The 20,216-nt window shown below is 39.4% G+C and overlaps 1 protein-coding gene across 1 annotated transcript in view; it reads left to right on the forward strand.

Moving 5' to 3' along the window:
• Positions 1-19,337, forward strand: part of SLC30A8 (solute carrier family 30 member 8) — a 38,839-nt gene extending 19,502 nt beyond the window's left edge. Inside the window, exons 4-8 of the mRNA XM_002819377.6 lie at positions 3,761-3,914; positions 7,806-7,956; positions 9,519-9,624; positions 17,077-17,211; positions 18,581-19,337. Of these exons, the coding sequence (XP_002819423.3) occupies positions 3,761-3,914; positions 7,806-7,956; positions 9,519-9,624; positions 17,077-17,211; positions 18,581-18,726 (692 nt within the window). The 3' untranslated portion in view covers positions 18,727-19,337. The remainder of the gene's footprint in view (positions 1-3,760; positions 3,915-7,805; positions 7,957-9,518; positions 9,625-17,076; positions 17,212-18,580) is intronic.
• The last annotated feature ends 879 nt before the right edge of the window (positions 19,338-20,216 follow it).

Here is a 20,216-nt window from a genome sequence, read left to right on the forward strand (position 1 = left end):
AACCCCACACTCTGCAACTTCAATTCTTCTCCTCTGTGTTATTCCTTCTATCAGCTGGAGGAGCTTCTGGCTGAATATTTCGTGCAAATCATGTGAACAAATAGCCACAATTCCACATTTTCACACTGGTTGAGAACATCAATATAGAGGAAATTGGAGAGCTTAGCAAGGGTGGCCAGCCTTCGCTGAAAGGGCTGCTAGACACATATCACAGCTTCTAGACTGACACCTGTGGACTGCGGCTTTTCAAGTTTAGAATGGCAGGAAGTCCTAATTTCATACTAAACACTTGATCATCGCAGGTGTTTTGACTTGCTTCCCTTTAACATTCAGGAGATGAGGCAATAAACAGCAGTAAAGAGAGTTTGTGACAACGTGATCTGAGAATGTTTTTGCTGGTGCTTGAACAGCGCTACACTTGGAAAACATGGACCTCTCGCTAAGCACCATTATTTGTCTGTGTGAAGTTTTACATATACTTGACCCTTTCTGATACCATTTGTCAAAGCAGTTTTGTAAACCTAGGATGATTTGAAAACATAAGGTGAGCTCAGAATTTAGATCTCTGCTTGTACTTTGGCATCGTGGCCATGAAAGACCTTGAGCTGTTAATAGAACTCTCTGCTGCGAGGGCAGTATTCTGTAATATATAGTATAATGTAGCTATTGAGCACTTTAAATGCGTCTAGTGCTACTGAAGAACCAGATTTTTAAATTTACTAAATTTCATTTTAAACAGCCATGCGTGATTGGTGGCTACCATATTAAACAGCACCTCTATAGATATAGAGGTGAGTCCAACACATTCATACCCAACACACCCATAATTTGGCCAACCCAGTGAGCCCGGCTAAGCTAACTTTTTTTTTTAAGCAATAATGGTAGGATTTACCAATGATCCTCATGTGCCTCCTGTTCTAACTAGTTACTTTTGGATTTCTAACTCTTTGTTTTGTCTTGAGATCTGACTCCCGACTCTTGCTCTTGGTATTGAGCTTTACCCCGCCAGCTCTTTTCCCACTGTGCTTCCTAACCATGGGTTTTGAGTTAGACACGCTTCACTTTCATACCCTGATTTGGATTTTCATGGGTAGGAAGCACACTACCTGACATCCACAGACTCAACCTCCATTTCCGGCTAATCAGAAATTCTTGGGCCTGGTCCTCATTAACTTCTTCTGCAAAAGGGAGTTGTAAGTAGCCTGAGTAGGCTAATAAAATAACAATTTCTTGAGTGTTTGCTATATGTTGTATTAGGTTCCTAGGGCTGCCTTAATAACCTAGTACAAATTGGGTACATTTTTGGGGGGTACATTATTAATTTTCATAACAAATTATGAAGGTTGTCTATGAATGATTGAGGTCTGGGAAATAATTGGCACACACTGGGTAATAATATATTACATTACTCAGTTTTAAATACATGTCTGTTTAAACAACAGACATTTATTGTCTCACAGTTATGAAAAACAGAAGTCTGCAATTGGGCGTCAGTGGGGTTGGTTCCTTCTGAGGTTTGTGAGGGGAAATGAGTTCCAGGCCTCTATCTTAGCTTCTGGTGGTTTTCTGGCAAACTTTGTCATTCCTTGGCTCATAGAGCTCTGCTTTCATCTTTACATGGCATTTTCCCCATTTGCATGTCTGTGTCTGGGTTTCCACTTTATCTTTTTATTTTTATTTTTATTTTTATTTTATTTTTTTTGAGACGGAGTCTCGCTCTGTCACCCAGGCTGGAGTGTAGTGGCACGATCTCGGCTTACTGCAACCTCCACCTCCCAGGTTCAAGCAATTCTCCTGCCTCAGCCTCCCGATCAGCTGAGATTGCAGGCATGCACCACCAAGCCCAGCTAATTTTTTTTTGTATTTTTAGTAGACATGGGGGTTTCACCATATTGGCCAGGCTGGTCTCGAACTCCTGGCCTTGTGATCCACCCACCTCGACCTCCCAAAGTGCTGGGATTACAGGCGTGAGCCACCGCACCCGGCCCTGGTTTCCGCTTTAAATAAGGACATCAGCCATATTGGGCCCATCCTACTCCAATGTGACCTCATCTTAACTGACTTCATCTGCAATGACCCTATTTCCAAATAAAGTCACAATCTGAGGAATTGAAGATTAGTACTTATTTTTTTTTTTTAAGACAGGGTCTCACTCTGTTGCCCAGGCTGCAGTGCAGTGGCACAATCTCGGCTCATTGCAACCTCCACCTCCCTGGTTCAAGCAATTCCCCTGCCTCAACCTTCTGAGTAGCTGGGATTACAGGCGCACACCACCACGTCTGGCTAATTTTTTTTTTTGTATTTTTAGTAGAGATGGGGTTTCACCGTATTGGCCAGACTGGTCTTGAACTATTGACCTCAGGCAATCCGCTTGCCTCGGCCTCACAAAGTGCTGGGATTACAGGCATGAGCTGCCGCACCCGGCCAAAGATTAGTACTTTAACATATAAATTTGGAGGGAACATAATTCAACCCATAATCTATGGCAACTTGTTTTACATATATTCTATTATTATAATACACAGAGATAAGAAAATTCAGGCTCAAATAGGTTAAGTGACTTGTCTAAAGTCACATAGCCAGTCACTGGAAGGCCATATACGTCTGATACTTGAGCTCACGCCTTAAACATCTGCATCAGCATTTCCCATAGTGTGAGAAATGTTCCACAGTTGGTTAGTCAGATAATTCTAAGTGTCACATGGACAATAATTACACATCCTGATACACATTACAAAATAAACTAGCATATCAAATATGTAATTTTATGGATAACATTGTTTAGGAAGAAGCTAAGTGTAAAAAGTGAATTTATTTGAAAAAATATCGAGTGATTAATAAGATGGGTAGCATGTGGATTTGGAAAACGTTATGAAGGTTGCCTGTAAATGACTAAAGTCTGGGAAATAATTGCCACACACTGGGTAATCATATATTACATTGCTCTGCTTTAAAAGGAACTAATCTCTGGGATTAGCTTAAAGTGGGGAAGGACTAAATGAGTCAGTCTGACCACTGACTCACAGAATGTTTCCAGACCCTTCTGGGTTTATAGAATCTATGGGTTTGAATTAAAGGTCAGAGTGAGGTGTTAACTGCTAAGTGAGCAAATGCACTTTTCTCAGTGGGCAGATTGAACACCATTTTATCTTTACATATTGAATGTAAACACTTATATTCTGATGCTTCTTTTTCTTACTGTTGCTCTTAAAATGCAGTCAGAGTGTTAGTCAGCCTCTGAGCTCACCTCTGTGTTTATAATATGTTGCCTTGGCAAATAAAACTCATTTTCTTCAAGTGCTCTCTGAAGCTTTCCCTTTTCACTATTTTATTCCATTGAAGGTGCTTACACTGGCAGGTCGTAAATGTTTTATGGTGAAATTAAGAGTTTCTAAACACGTTTTACTCTCTGTGTCTCATTATTTTACCTCCTAATAAGTTTCAATCATTTTAGCACCTGTTTAAGATCCCCAAGGAAAACAGGGGGTAGGGGCAGGCAGCAATAATATGTTCTAAAAATTTGCTGGAAATTACTTAGTAAGATGGAACATAATGACTCAGATGCTGGTATTTTATGAATGCAACATTAAAATTCCTTCTCTTAGTTTTAAAATCCATCCACACTTTTACTTTGTGAATCACTGGATGAACTAGTGTGAAGCCTCTTTTTGGGGGAAGTGGCAAAGAGTCTTATGACTCTTGGGGGTGTAGGTGATGGAGTTATCTGTGTGTGGGTTTCTGTGTGTGTTTGAATTCCTAGAGATCCTTGGTGCCCTGCTCTCCATCCTGTGCATCTGGGTGGTGACTGGCGTGCTAGTGTACCTGGCGTGTGAGCGCCTGCTGTATCCTGATTACCAGATCCAGGCGACCATGATGATCATCGTTTCCAGCTGCGCAGTGGCGGCCAACATTGTGTAAGTCATCCCCTGGTCCCCACACAGTGCTCACGAGGCTCTCCTGTAACTCTATCTGGACAAAGACCTTTTAAAAAACTCAGTACATGTGAAGATGGTAGAGGCTGGACAGAGTGTTTGAATGGCTCTAAGATTGAAAATAAGGTTGACTGCTTTCGTTTAAGCTAAAGTGTTTTTTAATATTGGCTTCTGCTAGCTATCATGTTTTGAAAGCTTCTGGTGTGCTAGAGGCAGGGTTAGGATGTTTGAATATACATTACCAACTTTAATGTTCACAACACCCCTATGTTATAGGTTAGGAAACTGAAGCCCAGTGAGGTTAAATACACTGCCAGTTAAGTAGTACAGAGCCAGGATTTTAATCCAGATTCGCAGACCCAGAATTGAGCTTCTTTACATTCTGCTCTCAGGCATGCTGATGGTTCCACATGGGGCATGACTTACTACTGTTCCATTTCTATGGGGTGAGCAGATGGTGGCTTCCCAGTGAGCTGGGTGGGAAGGGACTCTAAAATGTATTTACTTCAGTCCCCATTTTACTTTTGCATTCTCTTTTGCAACATTTCCATAAAATGGTCATTAGTTTCATATGTTTTAATAGAACTCGTAAAAGGAAATTTATTTCCCTCAAAAACAGCCTCTTTTATCTTTGCAGCATTGTGACTGCATGAAAATTCTTCCTTATGCTATGTTAGTTAAATTCTCCCTTAAGTTTCAACCTGCTGGTCCATTCTTTTATCTAGGCAGTTTTAAATCATTCTTACAGGAGATGAGCATATATGTCCCTTGACAAATGAGTCTACCTTTCCCAAAATGAACTACTGGATTGCTCAGGCAATGGGGTTTTGAGGCCAGGACTTTGATTTTTTTGAGTCAAATTTCTCCTTCCAATTTGAGGGTCTAATTCTGGACAACTCTACTTAAAACTCCATCCATCCATCTATCTGTCTAGTGATCTAGCTAGCTATCGTGTTGGTGGACAGAATAATGACCCATTCTCCTAAAAAGCTTTAAACATCCTAACCCCTGGAACTTCTGAATATGTTAAATCATATGGCAAAAGGAACTGTGCAAATATGATGAAGGATATTAAGATGGGAAATTATCCTTGATTATCCAGGTAGGTCCACATAATGACAAGCGTCCTTATAAGAGGGAGACAGGAGATCAGAGAGGAGAGAAGATGCTGTATTTCTGATGTTGAAAATGGAGAAATCGGCCTGGAGCCAGGTGGCCTCTAGAAGCTAGAAAAGATAAGAACATGAATTTCCTTCTAGAACCTCCACAAAGGATGCAGTCCTAGAGACCCACTTTAGATTTCTGACCTCCAGAACTATAATAAGTTTGTATTGTTTTAAGCTGCTAAAGCATCATGGTTATTTGTTACAGAAGCAATAGGAAACTCAGTCTATTTATCATCTGCCTATCTATCTTGCAATACAACTTGACACATGCTATGAGGTAGATTTTTACATGAAGGTAGAGAAGACAGTGATCGAAAAATGAAGTTTTAAACAGTGGATTTTAAGAGGGGGCACAATGACATCTCTGGAATTCAAGAATAGCTGAGCATGTACACTTTGAAAAAGGTCCTCAGGTCATTCTAATAGCCTTGCCCCTTGACATCTCACTTACCCAGCTCTCAGTTTGTGAACCATTGCTCAAAATCTCTGAGCTAAATAATTAGAAGAATGGTGTTTGATCTGCTGTCACTGACTAGATCCCCATCTTTAGCCAGTTAACTTGAAAATGTGTTTCGCATTGGCACTGGGAGAAAAAGTGTGAGTAGATCAATGTAAATCTATCACCTCTAGGAGACAAATATGCCAGAGCACACATATTGCTGACTACAGGTCAATAAAGTCCGCTTTGCATAAGGAGAACAATATGGTCTTGAGGCAGAAGGAAGAATGCAAGTATTAACTTCCTGAGAGTCATATGTCACATAGGCTGTCTTGATGCTACACAAAGATGAAGGCTACAAACCTACCCAACTATCACATCAATCTGGGGCCTCAATGATCAGGTTTGATTTTCCAAACAGATATCATCCAAATTTTTTCTCGTAACTGCTTTTGAACATTGAACTTAACATTGCAGGTGCTTTTTACACTCAGAAAGTCAAGGCAGTTGGAAAGCTCTGCCTTCTTTGTGTAAGTAGATAGTTATTTATGGATAAGAATGCTGAGTGACTATAATATTTTCTCCAAGAACTGGGATTACAGGCTTCAAATGCTGCTAGATGCTGTATTGTTTGAATATAAAGATATCAGAATTGCGATTCAGGAATAAATCTATTCCCTGGGGACTCAAAATCAGGACAGAAAGTTCCAATAGAAGTTGTGAAGAGATTCTAGGATGAAGGTTATAAATACAGCCTTAAAGCTATTGCCTGCTAAGTTTTCACTGCCTGAAACGTTTCCTCCCCTCAGCATATTTAACTCTAGCTTGAGCTTTTGAATTCAACTCAGCTGCTACGTCCTTCTAACTAAATCAGATTCCTCTGTTGTATTACCCATAGTACCAGTGGACTTATTGTAATTAGAATTTTCCACTTGTGTGTGTGCGTGTGCGTGTGTGTGTGTGCACGTGCACGCGTGGTGGGGGAGTGGGGTGTTTAATCTTTACCTTCTCCAGCACATTTAAAGCTACATTGGGGAGTGACCACAACTGTTTTCACTCACCTTTATGGCCCAAGCTTTTACAAGTGTCTGCATATGAGTGACTACACAAGTTTTTTTCCTCTCTTTTTGTCAGTAAGATGAGTAAAAGAATGAATGACAACGTGATGAACACACATGGCAGATCAGATGAGGGTCTATGATCTGTCAGCCATATCACGCTGTCTAAGGAACCTTAAATGGTGACTCCTAGGTGAGAGTGAATTTCTACCCAAACAATGAACACCTGAAAACTGCACATTCGGTAGTGATCAGATCTTGATGGCTAGTGGTCATTCCACTTTGTGGTGATGATCTGAGATTTAACAGACACTTTACCTGAAAATAGAATGGGATACATGGTGTTGAACAATATGTTGGTGCTTTTAAATCTTTGTTCCAAAATGTTTAGAAAAGGTTCAGAAAGGCAAAACACTGTTAGCTGTCAGTGAAAATGTTCTAATTTTACCTTTAGTCTAATACCTCTTAAAGTTATAGATAAAGAGAATTATGTACATAGTTTGTAGTGTTTGCTACTGATCACTTTGACTCAGACAAGAGATGCTCAGCTTTGCAATATATTGTGTGTATATGTATGTACACGTACAAGATCATTTTTCATACATTAATATATTTCTACTTCTGGATTAATAGCTTTATATACATGAGCACAATATTCCCATCATTGGACATTAAGAAATCATTCAAATTTAAAATTCTTTTGAAAATGCACAAAATTAAGTAAAATAAAAGGTAAAATAAAACCTCAATAAAATTCACTACTTATTTTATTTTTCCCTTATTTATCCCTTCCTGTGTTTTTTGCATTTGAAACCAGTACTTTTAATTAAACTCCCAATGAAGCTTGACTTTAAGCCAGCTCGGTGCCTGACAGTCAGTCAACCTTCAATAAAGGAGATTTCCTCCCTTCATTATCAAATGCTTGATTTTCATCTAAGAAGTGATGCTTTCCAGTTTCAACATGAAACAGATAAACATTAGGTGGATGAATGAGTAAACTGGATGGGTCTTTGTGGTTTGTTTTTGTATAAAAGTATTAAAATTCTATGGCATATGTATTTAAACATTAGTCAAAGATAGTTTTTAAAGCATAAATATTTCAACTATCCATCATTTTGGATAATGCATGTTATTGCCAGCTCCTCCATTATGCTGCCTGCGTTTTTAAGACTGATCTAATGTGTGCTAAGAACATTGTTCTCTCTTTCAGACTAACTGTGGTTTTGCACCAGAGATGCCTTGGCCACAATCACAAGGAAGTACAAGCCAATGCCAGCGTCAGAGCTGCTTTTGTGCATGCCCTTGGAGATCTATTTCAGAGTATCAGTGTGCTAATTAGTGCACTTATTATCTACTTTAAGGTGAGTTTGAGTTTACCCACCATCCTAGTACTTATGTAGATTAGGTAGTACAGAAGGTAGTACAGAAGCTGACCCTCCAACATTAAAAAGAATGGGCATCCTCTGCTTACCTATACAAACTACTTTGCAAAGCTAAAGCAAGCAAGCAAACACTCAACCATGGTGTTAAGATGAACAGCAACAAAACTGTGAATACCTTCAGGTTCTTGGGTTATAAGCAATAGGGAACATCTCTGGCTCACTTTAGCAAAAAGTATATTCATTGGCTGAAATTTATTGGATGTGCTCCTAGACAGACATCAAAGTAGAAATAAGGGCAAATTTTGATATCTAGATTTTAGAAACGATGCAACTTCTGTCCCAGACACCACACTGAAATAAATGTGTCTCAACAAATTTTTTTTGTTTTTGTCACTTCTGAAGAATGATATTTCTGTGAATGGGAGTCCAGTTGACCTAGGTTGTGTCTTGTATCTGCTGCTTGGCTGAAGGGAGGTTAGAGTACCTGATTTATTGTTCCACCAGTATTGCCCACAATGGAGGAGAGGTAACTTCTCCCCCAAAAGCCAAGGTGCTAATGAAAAGTGGGAATGACTCCCCGGTAAGCCTCTGACCCTAAACAAATAAATATCCACTACAGATCTCTACCTGGTAATACTGATAACAGAGATGGGTTAGCAGGCAGAGAATGGAGAAGAACGTTTAGCTTTGTCTGTTTGCATCACAATTGTCTAATTTGTAGAGACTCACAGCTTTTCCTAAAAAAGTGAAAACGTGGAAATAAAAATTACAAAGACATATCTAAATTCAGTTGAGCAAAATGATCACTGAAAGCTTTAGGTCTAAGGCAAAACTAGTTTGAGGGTCCACTTACAGAAGTTGTGTTGATACTGAATTTCTTAAAGATAGTGGAGTGCAGACTTTTCTGTGGCATGGAACTTTCCCAAGGGTAGAAAAGCGGACATTTCACCCTGAGGCTAAGGGTTCCAGTGAGGAGACTGAGCAAAGATGATACTTTGGTTCACACCCTTAAGACTGCATCAAAGATGCCAGCCTTGAGTATGTGCAATACTTGAGAGGCAAAGAAAGAAACTCACTCCAGTCAGCCAAGAGCATAGTCCAGCTGTATGCTGGCCACATGCAATTTCTGAACAAGTTGTGTCCTTTCTTCTGCTCAGTATAATTAAGGCCAAAAAGTCATTGGATCTTGTGGGCATATTTGTGCTTACTTTCGTCACATACTCTGTACTTTTATTAATCTGCAAGAAGTTAAATCAGGTCTCTTGAGAGCAAACTTAAGAATATTTTTCCTTTTATTTCTTAAATTATGGGGAGAGCATGACTTGTAGTCTCACTTCTTTATTTGCTGGTAGTTTAAAGCTAAAAGGAAGGATTGAGTCTTCAAAAACAAAGTCTTGCCTCTGAGTTGGATGACACATGTCAAAAGAGTGAATGAGTGACAGAGAAGGAAAGACACAGGGAGGTTTACTTATTTTATTAATCAGACTTTCTGAAAGAGAGGTATGAATTCAGTTAACCAAAATCCCTGTTTTTTTTTCTAGCCAGAGTATAAAATAGCCGACCCAATCTGCACATTCATATTTTCCATCCTGGTTTTGGCCAGCACCATCACTATCTTAAAGGACTTCTCCATCTTACTCATGGAAGGTAGGAGTGATTTTATTATTACTCCCAGAGTCAGTGTTTTCTCTTCCCTAGAATCACAAAAGGGAATGGCTACAAGGCATGCTCACTGTTAATTTGAATTATGGGAAAAATTTAAAGTGAAAAGGAATTTTTGTGAAAACAATCATTTGATTTTTTTCATATGGGAACAAGTAAAAAGAACTGGCTTCTATTCTTGCTCTAGCAACTGTTATGTAATATCGCACAGTGTAAAAACAATAAGTATAAACACCATGAGGAGATACTACAAAGATATAAATATACCTGGAAAAGACCTAAGGAAAAAAACTACATAAATTTACCCCCCAGGCTGCATTAGAGCTAAACATTTTTATCAAATTTTATCTCAGAGTAGAATAAAACAAGGGTGACCTTTAATTTGTTTGTCCAGCAAGTGTTTATTGAGCCCCAACTCTGTGCTAGGTAGTGTGCTCAGAACTAGAGTTACAGAGATGAGCAGAGCAGAACACAGATCTCTTCTGAAGTTCTGGTCTGTAGTGTGCTATGAAGTTCAGGTGTCTGCACTGTTCAATATCAGTATGGCCTCCTGGGAACAGGGTGCCACTAGGTTGCCTACGGAAGGGTGAACTGGCACAGATCAGAAACAGAGCAGATCAAAGCTCTCGTCCTGATCAGTAGTGGGATTGTGCCTGTGAATAGCCACTGCCCTATAGCCTGGGCAACATAGTGAGACCCTGTCTCTTAAAATAAAGTATAGTAAAATAAAATATGGGCTGGGCACAGTGGCTCATGCCTATAATTCCAGGAACTACAAGTTGGGAGGCTGAGGTGGGAGGATTGCTTGAGTCCGGGAGTTTGAGACCAACCTGGGCAACATGGCAAAACCTTGTCTCAACAAAAAATGCAAAAAATTACCTGGGCATTGTCGTGCATGCCTGTAGTCCCAGCTATTCAGGAGACTGAGATGGGAGGATCGCTTGAGGCTGGGAGGCAGAGGCTGCAGTGAGCCGAGGTAGCACAACTGTACTGCAGCCTGGGTGACAGAGTAAGACCCTACCTCAACAAAATAAAATAAATAAAAAAAAGCTTTGTCCTCATGGGGATAATACTCTAATAAGGGGAGAAAGAGATTATTTAAAAAAATTACACAGAAATGCAGTAGTGGGAACTGCTACAAAGAAGAGGTGTGGGTCTTTTATTAGAGATCTTAACATGGCTGAGAGCAGGGGCCAGTGGTCCCAGAGGCTTTGATGAGGCCTGCTCTTAGCCCCATAGGATCTTATGTTATTAACCTCATTATCTACAGCCCCATTATCATTATCCTTGACTACTCTCCTGGGCCTGTGAAATTTCTGTCTGGCTCTTTGAGTCTTCCAGCTATCCAGGAATAGATCACATAAATAACCCTCACTGCAAAGAAATCCATCCTTATGCCTAAAGCTTACTGCCTGCCTCCTCTCCCCCATTCTGCAATTTGGTGATTTTCTTTTCATTTGGCATAAAATGGTTGAAGAACTACTGGTTTCTGCCCTTTCTAGGCTACATCTTTACTGGCAGAGTTAGCTCAGAGAGACACATCATATAGTTGAAAAAGCAAGGTCTTTGTATCAGACCCACCTCCATTCAAATGCTAGTCATGCAAGTTTCTAGCTGTGAGACCTCAGACAATCTCTGAACTTCAGTTTCTCAACTCAAAAATGGGAGTATCACATCCACAATATAGTGCTGTTGAGAGGATTAGATGAAATAAATGGCATTGCGTCTAGAACACAGTAGGAGCTCAGTAAATATAAACTCTCAGCTAGCATTTTGGGTTGACTGGAATATAGGAAATATGAAGCTACATTGTGGAGATAAACACTGTACTGTATATTTATCTGCACAGCAAGAAATTCTCAATTTTTGCTTATAGACTGTGGCCATATTACCAGTCAACCATAGATGCTGATGGCCTCAGAAAGGCCAGATAAGAGAGTCTTGATCAGAATAAATCCATCTTCATCACCAGAAGAACTATTCAGTAGTACTTGGAATGGGAGAACTACTGACTCCCATTGACATTATCTTAGAATATTAAAGTATGTCAGAGAGTGACATCAGCAAGATGGCTGACTAGAGATGCTGGGGCTAGTCCCCCCAGCAAGAAAGGGCCAAGGCAACAAATAACCAGAGGAGATTTGACTGGAGCATCAAAGGGAAAGTGTGGGAGTGCAACCTAGGTGTCCAAAAATAGATGAATGGATCAAGAAAATGCAGTGTATATACACAATGGAATACTACTCAGCAATGAAAAAGAATGAAATCCTGTTATTTGCAGAAACATGGATGGAACTGGAGGATATTATGCTAAGTAAAATCAGCCAGGAAATGAAAGTTAAACACCACATGTTTTGGCTCATATGTGGGAGCTAAAAACAAATTGTTCTCATAGAAGTGAAAAGTAGAACAGATAGCAGAGGCAGGGAAGGGGAAGAGTAGGATAGGGAGAGAGTTGTTAAAGGATGCAAAATTACAATGAGATAGCAGGAATAAGCTCTAGTGTTCTATAGCACTATAGAATGACAAGAATATAGTTAACAATAATATATAGTTTCAAATAGCTAGGAGGAAGATACTGAACATTCCCAATACAATGAAATAATAAATGTATGAGATGATGAATTTGTTAATTACCCTCATCTCATCACTATGCATTATCTGTATGGCAACAGCACTGTGTGTCCCATACATATGTACAATTATCATGTCAATTTAAAACTGTTTAAAATTTAAAAATAAGGTTTATTGGAGACCTAAGGTACTTGATTATATTTACAAGGTGATTTATCATTGCTACATTGACCATTCATAATTAACAAATCGTATTATTTTCTATCTTACATTCCAGGAAAACAGGTATTATGAAGGATTTGCCTAAAACCTTTATTAGACTAACCCAGCAGTTCTCAAACTTTAGTGGCGTCAGAATCACGTGGAGGTTTATTAAAACACAATTCTTGAGTCAGTATATCTTATTGGGGAGTAGAAGGGGCAAGAATTTGAATTTCTAACAAGACGCTGGTGCTGCTGGTCCCAGGACAATACTTCAGGAACCACCGGACTAATCTTTTCGTACCACTGAAGGGATTCCCACATGCTGGGCCCTGGGAATGGCACCTGTAAAATTCAGTCAGAGCTAGAAGTTTGCATCATATCAAACATTCAGATGATTGAAATATCCAGACATTAGCTGATTTTTTTTTTTTGTCCAGCACATTTTGACATAATTGTCCAGCACATTTTGACATAAGGTAGATCTGGTCTCAGAGTGCAGTTACCTTCAGAGACAGCTCACACTTTGTTAGCATTCACTGCTAAGTATACATTTAAAGGTTTGTTCTTGGTGGTCACTACAATTGTTGAAAGATGATAGTGTTGACAACAGTGAAATGGATAATGGAGTCAAATGTCACAGAGTAATAGTGAATTTTCTGGCTCTAAACATGAGAATATTTGGTTTGTCAAGCCACAGAAGCATCCATTTTCTTTCCTGAGCGCTGAGTGCTGAGCTGCAGCTGTTGTTGCTATTATGGAAGTTATTGACTTAAAGAAAGATAAAAGACAAGTTGGTGTACAATTTGAAATGACTTATATTCCGCTTTTTTTTGTGTGTCTCACTATAGCTCTTCCCTGGTGATTATCTTTCTTATTTTACTTCAGGAAAAGTGCAGAGACTGGACTACGTCAGCTAATTATAGAAACTGGCAGATAACTCCTTTCTGGAAAACACTTAATTTTTAAATTAGGTTTTCAAACTATGTTAGTATAGTACTTAGTTAAATTTAAAAATAATACAGAAAAGTATGAAATAATTTTAAAAAGTCTCCTTATATTTCCATCTTTGACTTCTCAGTCCTGTTCTTCAGGGATAATACCTATTAATAAGTTGACATTTATCTTTCCAAAGATATTTGTGCATTTGCATATATATATATATATACACATGTATATGTATATGTGTATGTGATGTATGTATGTACCTTTTTTTATAAAAATGGGATTACATATTGATTCACATTTTTTTCTCTGCACCTGGCATTTTTCATCTGGAGATCTTTTATATTAGCACATACATATATATACCCCATTCTTCTTCACAGCTGTAATTACTCCACAGCATGGAAGTACTTGCATGTGATGGACATTATAAACAATGATGTAATTACCACCCTTGTACATATATATTTTTAGCACTTGTATATCTGTGGAATAATTCCTAGAAGTGATATTGCTGTTTCAAAACTTACATGCTTTATTAGTATATTTTTTCACTGCTCATAAAGACATACCTGAGACTGGGTAATTATAAAGAACAAGAGGTTTAATGGCTCACCGTTTCACATGGCTGAGGAGGCCTCACAATCATGGCAGAAGGCAAAGGAGGAGCAAAGCCACTCCTTACATGGCAGCAGGCAAGAGAGCTTTTGCAGGAGCACTCCCATTTGTAAAACCATCAGATCTATGAGACTTATTCACTACCAGGAGAACGGTATGGGGGAACTGCCCCCATGATTCAATTATCTTCACCTGGCCCCACCCTTGACGTGTGGGGATTGTTACAATTAAAAGTGAGATTTGGGTGGGGACACAGCCAAACTATATCACATGCATTTCAAAATTTGATAGATATTACCATTTCTACCAAAGATACAGTATCAATTTCTTTTCCCTCAACAGCATATGAAAGTGCCCCTTTCCTCACATCGTCACAACCACTGAATGAACAAACTGTTCATTCTTTTCTACTCTGATAGGTGAAATATTATATCTTATTGATTTCAAATGCAATTATTTAATTATGAATGATGTTCAGTGGTTTTTAAAATACATTTATAAGTCTGGGAAGTTATTTATTAAACACTAATTTAGATATTTTCCTGGATGCATTAATATTTTTTCAGACTCCCCCCCAAGTAAAAGAAAGTTCTAGCATGTGATGGAGCATTGAGGCCAGTGGGGCCATGCCTCTTGCCTGGCAACACTATTTGTTATAATAAAATAAGTCATGGTGGACCTGTGTTCTCTATAATAGTAATGAGATGAAGGAGACAAGTGAAAAAAGGGTAGTAGGATCATGACTTAATTTCAAAGGGCCTAGATGAATGATAGCAGGTCTTCAAATGGTCAACAGAACTTCCCCAAAGAGATGACACACATTAGGCATAATAAACAGTGTTTTGATTGCAATTCCTAGACTCTAGTATTTGCATAACACTTTAGACTCAGAGCACAGACATTGGGATCTGATATCCCTGATTCTGCCACTTCTCTGTGTGGCCTTAGCAATGTTCCTTAATCTAACTGACCCCAATTTCCTCTTCTCTAGTTAAATAAGAATTGTAACCTTAATAACTAGCTTATAAAGTTTTTAGGACTATTAAATGAGATAATTGCTATATATAAAGTACTTTGCACAAACTTTACACATAGTGGGCCCTCAATAAAAGTTTGTTATTATTATTATAACAATTTTACCCATGACTTTTATTCACACTGTATGGCTAATTTGAGACAAGAACTCCTTTCATCTGCTTCTAGGAGCCTAGGTCTTTTGCCACTCACAGGGTAAAATAGCGTGATGACCAGCTCTTTGTTACTTCCCCAAACAATATGAGGTAGGATTAAAAACTCAGCTCATGCTGTAGAGAATTTTGAGTTAACTCCAAGGAGGAAATCCCCCATGAGCAAGGTTCTTAGCCCATTTTTGCCTAGTGTTCCATTATTGGAACGCTAAGCATGTGAGAGTTATTTATATCCTGCTCAAGGTCATTGCCAAGGTCTGATTGCAAAAATTCAAAAAATTGCAACCCCAGGCATAAATGGGTTAAATTTTTCAAAAGGAGGGTTAAGGGTTCCCCATTTCTTTAAGTAGATGGTTCTCAACTCTAGCTGTTCATTATAATCCTCTGGGAAGCTTTTAAAAAATGCTTATGCTCAGGCCTCCCATACCCAGTGTATTAGGCTGTTCTCACCTTGCTATAAAGAAATACCTGAGACTGGATAATTTATAAAGAAAATAAGGTTAATTGGCTCATGGTTCTGCAGGCTGTACAGGAAGCATGGTGGCATTTGCTTCTGGGGAGGCCTCAAGAAGCTTCCAATAGCGGCAAAAGGCAAAGGGGGAGCAGGCACGTCACATGATGAGAATGGAGCAAGGACAGGGAGGTGCCACACACTTTTAAATGACCAAATCTGGCAAGAACTCACTCATCATCACAAAGACAGCACCAAGCCATGAGGGATCTGGCACCATGACCCAAACACCTCCCACCGGGCCCCATCTCCAGCACTGGGGATTACAATTCACCATGAGACACTGACAAGGATAAATATGCAAACTATATCACCCAGAGATTCTGATTTAATTGTCTGGGGTTGGGGCTGGCTTTGGTATTTTTAAAAACATATAGTAAGACTAGAGAACCACTGCAAAGCAGAGCTGCTCAGTGGCTCATGAATGTTGGTGTAGTGGTTCTCAATCTTGGCTGCCTGATAGAAGCACCAAATGAGCATTGATGTTGGGCCTTATCCACAGAGATTCTGATTTAATTGGTCTTGGGTGTAACTTAGTCATCAGGATTTCTAAAATCTCCTCTGGTAATACTAATATGCATCCAAAGTTGAAAACCACTCTGAAAGACTTTCGATTTCGGAGCTTCATCCATAGAAATTGCCTTTTAGGTCTGGAATGGAGTCGTGGTTCATTTATTTTTAATAAACACCCAAGGTGTTTGTGTTGTTTGTACATAACTGAAGTAGAGGCTAAAAAAGGGCTGTACTTAGACATCTCTTCTACAGCATCCTCCAATGTAGCTAAAATAATGGAAAACTTACAAACCGAATAAGATGGTATTATACAATGTTAGGATCCTCTATTAGCACAGTTCACTAAATGACCTGTTGGGTGACTAATCTTTGTACAACATTGTTGTTCATAATGATTAGATATTTTCTGAATTGCTCCTCAAAGATCTCTGTGATCTATGTGTTGTTCTTATCACCCTTATTTTACTACAAATGTGCTGAGGATCAGAGAAGTTCTGGGATTTGGGTAAATTCACAATAGTTGTCATCAGGATGCTAACCCATGATTATTTGATACCAAATTTCATGTTATTTCATTTTACTTTCCAGAGTGTATATAAAGATGTTGGAAAAGGCACAGTTAGTTTAATAGTATACTGTAAAAACTAAGGATAATTACCGTTGTTGGTTATTGCATAGTAAATTGTGCAAGTATTCTGAGTGGGAATTTTTGATTGATGGTAAACCTTGAAGTAGTCAGTAAATCTTATTTGTAAACATTTGAAGTAAGAAACCAGCAAATGGATGAGCACATTGAAATTTTGGTGAGGACTTTGCAGCTTGTTTAGGTAATTCTATGAGCTGTATCTGGTTGAATAACTGCAGCCTCCATCTCTTCCCTTTTGTCAGGTGTGCCAAAGAGCCTGAATTACAGTGGTGTGAAAGAGCTTATTTTAGCAGTCGACGGGGTGGTGTCTGTGCACAGCCTGCACATCTGGTCTCTAACAATGAATCAAGTAATTCTCTCAGCTCATGTTGCTACAGGTCAGTGAGTTTTGTAAACACCCTGGAAAAAATTCAGTCCTTGTCCTGTAAAGTCAGTAATTTCCCTCCTTTTTGTAGAGCTGCTCTTATTGTCTGTTGCTTGTCAAAACACTATAAAGTGTTTTCTATTACCAACGGCCTCTGAAACCAGCCCACTTATTGATGTTGTCATAGCAACAATGATACCCACCACATTCTTGGGGCTGACTGCAGAGGGCCGAGGACAGACAGAACAAAGGACTAAAATGCAACTGCCGCTTCAAGGCCTTGGACTCTGAATATTCAACTTCATCTGTTTGGCTAGGTGCCCTATCAGTCAAATAATAGGAATGAATTAAAAACTTAATTGAGTATCTCCTATGTATAAGATGTTTTTCCTAGCACTGAAAATAGGAAGATGAAAGAGACACAGGCAGCCCCCACTCTTAAATTTCTAACAAGCTAATGGATGTGCTAATAGGAATTATGGTGGGTTCCCATACTGTATGATTAGAAATTCTGTAGCCATGTGAGAAAATTCTTATAATACTAGGTTTATACTAAAAATTACTTTTTCAAGAAGTTAATTTTGTCTCTGATATGTCCTAGAGCTGGGAGGATAGGCAGTGGGAGGGCATTTACTGCCTCAGGAGAAAGCTCAGGCCAAGGATAATACATTAGGCTGCTAAAAAATGACTCAAGGAGTTACTTAGGGGCAGGGGACAGGAACACTAGTGACGGTCATTTGAAAACTGTGCACTTTCTCAGACATCCTCATCTTCTCGAAGGGGCTCAGGTCTGACTTCAGGGAATTTACAGCATTCACTATGCCAATATTTCACTGCAAATGGAAGAATCTGGTAAACACTCAGGTTGCTACCGAGGAGACTTTACAGCCTGCTGATAGCATTTGGGACAGGAAGAAAAATGGCAGTGAGGGTTGCTGCTCTAAGAAAGGTCTGTGGGGAGCTCTAAACGCTTCCTGGTTCCTGTCACTATCCTTGATATAAATTCTGATTACATACAAGGCCTGCAACCCAGAGATCCCTGGGAGCTGGTGAGCAGGGCTGTATAAGAAATAATAGTTCTGTCTTGGCTTTTTCCAGGGCTTGTCTCCCCTTCCATACTAAGCTCCTAGGAATGCCAGACTCCAGAGATAACAGTGGACAGAAAGAGTTCCCATAGCGACAGGGCACTTTGCTGCACTAGAGTTTCCCCTGCCTTGTCTGTGTGAATGTAGCTGATTATCAGAGCAAATGTGGCTTCCTCTGAGTGCCCTGCCTCTGCCCCACCCCAGCAGGTCAAAGACAAAGTACTTGAAGTTGGAGTCACAGCAGTCGCCCATGCATGTGCAATCAGTGCTAATCTCCCTGTGGTTCTTTATCAACAGCAGCCAGCCGGGACAGCCAAGCGGTTCGGAGAGAAATTGCTAAAGCCCTCAGCAAAAGCTTTACGGTGCACTCACTCACCATTCAGATGGAATCTCCAGTTGACCAGGACCCCGACTGCCTTTTCTGTGAAGATCCCTGTGACTAGTTCAGTCACACTGTCAGCTTCCCAAATTTGACAGGCCACCTTCAAACATGCTGCTATGCAGTTTCTGCATCATAGAAAATAAGGAACCAAAGGAAGAAATTCATGTCATGGTGCAATGCACATTTTATCTATTTATTTAGCTCCATTCACCATGAAGGAAGAGGCACTGAGATCCATCAATCAATTGGATTATATACTGATCAGTAGCTGTGTTCAATTGCAGGAATGTGTATATAGATTATTCCTGAGTGTAGCTGAAGTAACAGCTGTTTGTAACTATCGGCAATACAAAATTCATCTCCCTTCCAATAATGTATCTTGAGAACACATAGGTAAATTTGAACTCAGGAAAGTCTTACTAGAAATCAGTGGAAGGGACAAATAGTCACAAAATTTTCCCAAACATGAGAAACAAAAAATAAGGAGAGCCAAGTCAGGAATAAAAGTGACTCTGTGTGCTAACACCCCATCACTTGGTTCTCTCACCAAGCTGTAATGTGATTTTTTTTTCTACTCTGAATTGGAAATATGTATGAATATACAGAGAGGCACTTACAACTAATTTTTATTTACTTGTCACATTTTGGTAATAAATCCCTCTTATTTCTAAATTCTAACTTGTTTATTTCAAAACTTTATATAATCACTGTTCAAAATAAAATATTTTCACCTACCAGAGTGCTTAAACACTGGCACCAGCCAAAGAATGTGGTTGTAGAGACCCAGAAGTCTTCAAGAACAGCCGACAAAAACATTCGAGTTGACCCCACCAAGTTGTTGCCACAGATAATTTAGATATTTACCTGCAAGAAGGAATAAAGCAGATGCAACCAATTCATTCAATCCACGAGCATCATCTGAGCACCGCTTTGTGCTAGACATTGGTCTCAGCATTGAAACTATAAAGAGGAATCAGATGCAGCAAGTGCTTCTATGTTCTGGTAGCAACTCAGCACTATCTGTGGAGAGTAAACTAAAGATGTGCAGGCCAACATTCTGGAAATCCTATGTCAATGGGTTTGGTTTGGAACCTGGACTTCTGCATTTTTAAAAGTTACCCAGAGATGCTTCTAAAGATGAGCCATAGTCTAGAAGATTGTCAACCACAGGAGGTCATTGAGTGGGACGGCTAGACACATACACAGGCAGCTACAATAGTATCATGAATTGCAGTGATGTAGTGGGGTATAAAAGGAAAGCGATGGATATTGCTGGATGGGCATGGCCAGTGATGTTTCATGTCATTGAGGTGACAGCCCTGCTGGACTTTGAATTACATATGGAGGCTCTCCAGGAAGACGAAGAAGAGAAGGACATTCTAGAAAAAAGGAAGACTAGGCACAAGGCACACTTATGTTTGTCTGTTAGCTTTTAGTTGAAAAAGCAAAATACATGATGCAAAGAAAACTCTCCACGCTGTGATTTTTAAAACTACATACTTTTTGCAGCTTTATGGTTATGAGTATTGTAGAGAACAGGAGATAGGTCTT

This window comes from Pongo abelii, chromosome 7, assembly GCF_028885655.2.
Source record: "Pongo abelii isolate AG06213 chromosome 7, NHGRI_mPonAbe1-v2.0_pri, whole genome shotgun sequence".
In the NCBI taxonomy this organism is placed as follows: Eukaryota; Metazoa; Chordata; class Mammalia; order Primates; family Hominidae; genus Pongo; species Pongo abelii.